We start from the raw sequence: 8,043 nt of genomic DNA on the forward strand, positions 1-8,043 counted from the left end.
CTAATTGATTTTTAATTAACAGCATTAGGTAGACCTTAAGATGTTAATTAATTAATTAATTAGTATACAAACCTCGTGGCGTAAGGGGTATTTGAAACGCATTATCGACTTTAGGTCAAACATGTGCCCTGGGAGTTATGATTTCTTAATCTAACGATCCATAATCCAGTACAACTCCACTCTCATGACAATGTCGGCCATGCTAGGGGTAACCACTGTACTCAGTGCATTGGGACACCCGCAATGCCCATTATCTTATTTGCACGGTTTATTTCAATAAATGAACATACTGCATTTTTGTACCTTCGATAACATTGGCTCGCTCATTGATCAAGGCCGGCGAGAGAGAGTGAATCGACCCATGCAAGGGCTGGTTACTGAGATTCGCAATTGTGTTTTGGATTAATGAGAATGAAAAGGATTAGTTCGCGGGGTCGAGAAAGAAATACATAGTCTGTTTACGCATGGGCAACAACACCGGCGCTATTCTGAGTGCCCTGCAATCATAACATTGTAATTCGGGCAGACGGGGATGTGTGTAGTGTTGTAATTGTAGCCGAGTCTTTCATTTGCTGAGTCAGGAAGAGACTCAACTCTGCCTGTCTGTACGCTCTCTCTCGCTTGCTCTTTTTCCCTCTCTCTTTCTCCTGCTCTGTCTTCTTTTCATTTCTTCTTCCCTGTCTTCTGCCATCCTGACAGAGGAGTTATATGCCTTTTTTCGGTGACGTCAGTTACTGTGGCTCAAACGGTGGCATGAGTTGCGAAGGGACCGTGTTTGTTGAATTCCTTCATAGTCTTGTTTGCATTGAGAGTCAACTTGCTCGTTTCTTTAGCGCAGTGCCTTCGGTATTTAGTGAAATATCAATTAATTCCTCCCTCGTTTGGTGTTTTGCTCCTTGCCTGTACGCAGCGCCAATGCGCACAGGACACTATGTGTGTTCGAGTTATGTTTAATGAATGACCAACGGTGAAGGAAATCCCTGCCAGGGAAACAAAAACTCTGCAGCCGTTTTCACCCTGCCTTGGATCCAGAGAGCCAGACCAGAGCTGGGGATTAGCGTGCCCGACCTTCATTGCGGAAAAAAGACTCATCGGAGACCGATGTGAAGGCACACTGCTCCGGTGAAGTACGTGCTTCATCCTAGAGCTCTGCTGAACATGTAAGTAATTAAGCGCTCATTAGCCTAAAACAATAGCAAAAAAGATTTTTAAGGTTTGTGAATATGATTGTTTTGTACCACTCATAATATTGAAGCTGGGGACTATGATGGATAGAAATAACATAATTCCAAAATGTGCAATTCAACTAATGGAAAATAATAGGACTACTAAGTGCCTTTCACTGCTTTAAACAAATGATCAACCGCTGGCTTTTCCTGTGTCATTCCTTCAATGACAAAACATGACGCGCGCATCTACTCCGTGATGGACATAGTTAATGGGGTAATATGTCAACACCGAGACTTCTGTGCTCCCTCTGCTCCTCTGCTACATTTTGTTCAAGAATCTCGTTATGCATGAATTCTGTCTTCGGCGCACGTTAATGCAACGCCAAAATCAAATCAATTCAAAAAGAAAAGCGCGATGTTTTGAGACTGTGACTGCTCGTGAGCATACTGTAGAGGAGTCTATATGGTCTCCTTGCAGGAGTACCGCTGAATAAACCCGGGACTGTCTCTCCTTAGGTCCATTCACATTGTGGCGCTGGGCAGTGAGTGCCCTGGTGGCGTAGGTTCCGGGGAGGATGTCCCTGGACAGGCCCAGATGCAGGGGGGGCTGCTGTGGAGCTACCTGGGCCACAGTGCCATGCCTGGACACGGGGGCATAGACGGAACCCTCCCCGGCCGGCATGGCCTCAACCCTGCCTTCATGGAGTACCAGTCACGTGTATTCGGGGACGTCCGGGTCATGGTGCAGGACTGTCCGAGCTGGGTGAGAGAGGGGATCTGATGGGGAGGGTAGAGATGCTGAGCTGGAGGGGGGAGTGCTGGAACTTCATAAGAGTCCTCCGTGGGAGAAGGGAGGGGGGGGCGATTCATGCATATTCAAATGAATAGGAACGAGGGATCCAGACAGTACTATATGCAGGGCCCTACATTTGGTCCTGTACTGCTGAGAGGTAGAGACAGATAAACAGACAGACAGACAGACAGACAGACAGACAGACAGACGAACGAACAGAGAGAGAGATAGAAAAGAGAGACTCGAACAGAAAGAGAGAAAGCAGTAAGACACAGAGAGAGAGAGAGAGAGAGAGAGAGATACATAGAGACAGATATAGAGAGAGAGAGTTGGAAAGGCTTTCCTTTCTTCTGCTGATGGATGTGAAGCTGCGGTATTGATTAAGGTCAGGTACAGATGGCTGTCCGCCGGCAGCTGGCTTCAACATGTGCCGCTGATTCACACTGCTGGCAGTGGGCACAGGGGAAAGGAACCAGAGAGGAGAGGAGAAGAGCAGCTTCACAGGGGTGGAGTAAAGAGTGTCAGGATGTCAGGACAGCTGGCGAATCAAATAATAAAAAGGGATGAACTGAGAGCCTGGGGTGGGTCGAGGTCAAAGAGAGGCATGGGATATTCAAATCGAATTACATGCAGTCTATGCCGTGAAACAAGGCGCAAAATGACTAAGCAGATTGTCAAACCCAAACACACAGACACACACACACACACACACACACACACACACACACACACACACACACACACACACACACACACACACACACACACACACACACAGACAGATGCTCACTCTTATCTTATTGCAGGATCTGTTGGACAGTGACTGGGCGAGTGTGCGGAGTGTTCTGGAACAGGCCGACATTGTGGTCATTAAGTACTCCGTGAATGACAAGCTGGCATTTCAGCAGGTGCGAAATGTATACTCGCCCCGTCTCCGTCCACTGCTGCGCCACTGGGGCATGCCTGTTATCCTGGTGGCAGTGGGGGCACGTCTAAACGGTGAGTACCGATTGGCTGAAATTTGTGTTTGTGTTTTATGATTGGGTGTAAAGTTATGATTGGGTGAGATGTGTGAATAATGATTGCTGTTGTGTGATTGGTGGTGCCAGTCAGAATGAAGCCATCCACTGGACATTCTATTTGTCAGTGAGAGGAAATTGCAGTGATGATGGGACTACAAATGTTTATGGTCTGTAATATGTTATGTCTGTTATTCCATTCCAGTATTTCATCAGTTCACTGCAATATCTGAACACCCAGTGGAATTATGGGTAATCTTTCCTTCCTCGGGGTCGTCACTGGATTAGCCAGTTATGCATTAAAGTAGAATAGGAAATGCTTTAGGTGTGTGAGATGCTTAAAGGCACCCGTTGTGTTCCCTGTTGCTACATGTCATATTCTCTCTCAGATGCATACATACACCGTCCTTTCCTCCATCTGTTTCATCCCTCTTCTCTCTGCATTTGCTCTCAGTTTGCCCTCTCCACTGTCACAGGCCTTGGCCTGGCCATATCCTACATCTAACTTAGCTCAGTCTTCATTGGGACGGCAGTCTGGCATAGCTGAAAATAGAGGGGTGAGCTATGGCAGATTTTGATGTACTGCCAGTCAATGCGGGTTGAGAGTCGCTGAGGAGATGGCGGGGGAAGTAGCAAAGCATCGTCATTTGAAATGTGACCACAACAACATGGCTGCTGTCATTGAGCTAGAGAGCATGCTGGATCTGTTTGCTTTCAGAAGCTGTCATGGAACACTGAACAGGCAGTCTCACAGGCTTAGATGTTATGTCATGACACATCTCTTTGGTGGGTTCTGTAAGTTCATTTTAGGCTATCTCTCTCTGATTACCCTTGTGGTTCTGTGAGGGGTTTGTGATGTGATCTGTGATCTGTGATCAGATCAAATCACTCTTAATCCGAATCTGGATAGACATCCATTAGCTTCAGCGGAGTCCTATAGACTGTTTCCAGACTACAGCGGTTGCAAATAATTGACGTGGGTTGTCATGAGGCTATCATTGGCCAAATGTGTCTGGGCTTTAATGAAAGTCATAGCTTTGGTCAGTGAAAGTATCAGTCAGATACAAGTCTCTTTAGGTGAGGAAGTAGAAATCTGTGCCCAAAAGCCTGGACGGCCTTGAATCAGTCAGCTATTTCATGTGGCCTCAATGAGAGCAAAAACTACTTTGATATGGTGTTGAAGCAATGATTACACGATACCGTCATAAAGCTTAGCACTCTGGTCAAATCCTCCTTTAATTGCTCACCTGGAAACAAAACAAACAAACAAAAGAGTGTATTCAAAATCCAAGCTACTCAGGGTGTTATGTGGCTAAAATCTGCGTGGCTAATGATAGGTAGCGTGGCAGGGGTTTATCCCTTCTTTGCTTTTGTGTTTGTTTTTCTTTTGTGACGCGAACACTGTTTTAAGAATGCACAGCCAGTTCTCTTTCAAACGGCCACGTGTACTCCTGACGTGATTCGCACCGCCAGAGGCAAGGGAGCAGGAGGCCTTGGCCACATCACACACACACACTCACACACATTCACTCACCACTCTGGGCCTGACCCTGCACCTCTCTGCCTGTGCCCTCTGTGTAAGATTTTGGACACAGCTCACACAGCACTTTACAGAGCACAACTCTCTACCACACACACACACACACACACACACACACACACACACACACAGCAGAAAGCTCATTCACACACACAAACACACACACACACACACACACATACACACACACAGAGAGCAGAAAGCTCATTCACACACCAGGCCAATTCTTGAATAAGTATTGTTGGGGGCTCCAACTCTCCAGGGTCTCTGCTGATGGTTTCCCCCTCTCCAATGAAATCAGAATGAGAGAGTGCTCCTCATCATCATTGTCGCGGCATATCAGGTGCAGCTGTGGTATAGCGCCACTGCCCTGAGATCAGCACTGCTCCAGCCTCGCAGCTGAAAACTAATAAGAACTCGACCAGGAAGGCTGCCATGAGATCAGCTTTCTGGCTTTACAGATGCTTTGTGTGGATGCCAGCCCCGGTGGATGCAGTGGCTGGAAATGTGTATCGTTCTGCCCCTGCCTCCGTGAGGCTAGCCATCTTCCCTAAGCTCTGCCCAAGGGGCCTCCTAATGCATCCAGAGCAGTGAGCTTATGGGATGGAGAGAGAAAAGGAGCTGGATGGCTCAAAGACTACTCTGGTAGCCTGTTGTCTGGGATATTGGGTTGTGTGAGTGTATGTGTGTGTAAGAGAGAGAGAGAGAGAGAGAGAGAGACAGAGTGTGTGTGTGTGTGTGTGTGTGTGTGGCGTGCGTGTGTGTTTTATGTGTTACTGTATTTTGCATTTTGCTGCAGGAAGCTGAAATGCCAGAAGAATGTTTTCATTATTGTGAGGATGTGTTTGTTTGTTTGTGTGTGTGTGTGTGTGTTTGTGTGTGCGTGTGTGTGTGCGTGTGTGCGTGCGTGCGTGCGTGCGTGCGTGTGTGTGTATGTAACAGGCAGTTGGAAGGTCATCACACAGTGCTGCTGTTATTTATGTGCTAAAGTTAGACCCCTTTGAATCCTGGGCATGATAGCTGTGCAGTTCATTTCCTAGTTGTCTGCTTTGGGGAGTGTGGGACAGAGTCGCTGCAGTCGGTGTAAACACAGACACGCATACACAGACACAGACACAGACACACACACACACACACACACACACACACACACACACACAAACACACACACACAAACACTCAGACTCAACACATCGAGAGAGAAATCAGTCACGGTCACATAGACATGCAAACATTTAATCCATGGTTAGTTAAGTGCACACACACATATGGGACACACATACAGACACACACACATGCCAACAACACATGCACACCCAGTGCTCTCAGTCAATGTATTTACATAGTATTCACACTGAAACACACACACACACACACACTCACACGCACACACACACACACACACACCGCTTGTTTGGAGTGGCTGCTCCTGTGCACTGTGTAACACACACTGGAGCTCCATCTCCTACTTCAGGCCTCCATGATTCATTCTCTCTCCCTGGCACCAAGCTGACTGTCTCCTCCCCTTTTCTTTTTCCTCTCCTCTCTTATTCCCTCACTCTTTCCCCCTCTCTCTCTCTCCCTCTCTCACTCTGGCTCCCCACCACAGCCCTTGGGCTCTCTCTCCCGCCCCTCCTCACTTATCTCTTTCTCTCTCTGCATATCTCTCTATCCTCCACTCTTTGTTTCTTTCTCTCCACTGTACTCTCTCTCTCTCTCTTACTCGCTCATTCTGGTCTCCTCTTGCCGATTAATGTATCTCACTGGAAGGGTGTGCATATGCGTATGGACATTTTTGTGTTATACATCTGTGATCTGTGTGTGTGTGTGTGTCTGTCTGTATGTGTGTGTGTTTGCAGTCAGCATTATTTATGTGGTAATGTCATACAGGTTGACTTGGAGATTAAGATAATATGTGCCCGATGACCAGTGCCCATTTGTCCGAATGTGATCACAGATTGTGTTGTTAGTGTGTGTGTGTGTGTGTGTGTGTGAGTTGTGTGCATGTATCACACTTAGCAGTAATTCTGGTGGGATTTCTCCCCCATGCCAGCATGGCACTGTTCCAGAGGGTAAAAATACGGCTGCCTGTTCTCTCAGAGCAGTTTCATTTTAGCTGATTTATTTAATTTATTTGTGTAGTTGTGGGTTTTAACACCTCACTGGTGAACAGGCTTTGTGCCATCCTGTGTGTGCGTGTGAGTGTATGTGCGTGTGTGTGTGAGAATGCATGCATGATACCAGGAGCTTTTTTCCTCCACAAAAGCACCTGTGTAACCACATGCTCTCACATCCCTTCTCTTTTACCACACACACCACACACACACACACACACACACACACACACACACACACACACACACACACACACACACACACACACACACAGGGCACTTTCCAAGCACTTTCACCATCCAGAAGTTTGAGCAGCTGGTTGTGTGCTTTGTGTTTGTGTGTGTATGGGTGTAAGATCATCCTTTTTGTATGAGTGTGTGTGTCCTTGAAGCAAATCAGAGATGATTTCTTAATGCAAAAATGTGTGCGTGGTTTGTGTGTGTGTGTGTGTGTGTATGGGTGTGAGTAAGATCAACCTTTGTGTATGCTGAGTGTGTGTGTGCCTGAAGCAAATCAGAGATGATTTCTTAATGCAAACATGTGTGTATGGTTTGTGTGTGTGTGTGTGTGTTGTGTGTGTGTGTGTGTATTAGTGTAGCTGCTCTTTTGTTGCCCACAGTGCACAACTTTGCCCCTGAACTTTCCCACTTGCCCCCCTGACCACTGTTCATTCTCCTCTTGCCCATTCTACCCCCCTGCCTGTCTTTCTCTCTCTCCATCAGACGAGGGCCCACCATGCACATGTCCGCTGTGCGCGTCCGACTGGAGTAGCTGTGTCCCCCACAGCGAAGGCCTCCAGCTGTCCCGAGACCTGGGCGCCACCTACCTGGAGCTGCCCTCGCTCAACAACTTCTTTGTGGGCCGCTACTTCGGCAGCGTGGTGAGTGAGTGAGTGAGTGAGGAAGTGAATGAGTGAGTGACAGGCGTGGGCAGCAGACGGATAAATCATCTTCTCCTCCGCCGCCGACGCTAATTGACGGTGGCTCCGCGTTGGCACGCCTAAGTGACTAACTGAGAAGATAATGGATTGTAATGCTAGGCTAATGCTGGCTAATTTTACAGTGAAAGGGGATGAAGGTGAGGGAGTAATGGCTCAGCTAGCACTAAAGGTCATAATTAATGGCAGTTAGGCATGCAGCCCTTGTTATTAGGGGGCACAAAAAGAGAGGAGGAGGGGGAAAAAGGTAGCAGGCTAAAGATGTAATGCTAATCCTGAACGAGTAGGGAGTCTGCCAAGGGCATTTGTTATGCCTTTGGTAGAGGAGAGAGTTCATTCGGAATGGGTGATGTGGTTGCGGTTGGGCAGCGGCCCATTTGTGCATGACCATGTGGCTCAGTGTATGAATAGTAATTTGTGCTTTTTTGTTGGGCGGTTGGGTGTGTGTGTGTGTGTGTGTGTCTGTGCAT

The 8,043-nt window shown here is 47.5% G+C and overlaps 1 protein-coding gene across 2 annotated transcripts in view; it reads left to right on the plus strand.

Moving 5' to 3' along the window:
* The first annotated feature begins 471 nt into the window (after window positions 1-471).
* rhobtb3 (Rho related BTB domain containing 3) overlaps window positions 472-8,043 on the plus strand; it is a 21,043-nt gene continuing 13,471 nt past the window's right edge. The window contains exons 1-4 of one of the 2 annotated variants that reach the window (XR_007195268.1): window positions 472-1,160; window positions 1,686-1,932; window positions 2,769-2,961; window positions 7,359-7,516. Coding sequence is in view for 1 of the 2 variants with exons in the window: in XM_048259132.1 (XP_048115089.1) it covers window positions 1,159-1,160; window positions 1,686-1,932; window positions 2,769-2,961; window positions 7,359-7,516 (600 nt within the window). In the remaining variant the exon portion in view is untranslated. The remainder of the gene's footprint in view (window positions 1,161-1,685; window positions 1,933-2,768; window positions 2,962-7,358; window positions 7,517-8,043) is intronic. The other variant, XM_048259132.1, reaches the window with a different exon arrangement.

This window comes from Alosa alosa, chromosome 12 (genome assembly GCF_017589495.1).
Source record: "Alosa alosa isolate M-15738 ecotype Scorff River chromosome 12, AALO_Geno_1.1, whole genome shotgun sequence".
NCBI lineage: Eukaryota > Metazoa > Chordata > Actinopteri > Clupeiformes > Clupeidae > Alosa > Alosa alosa.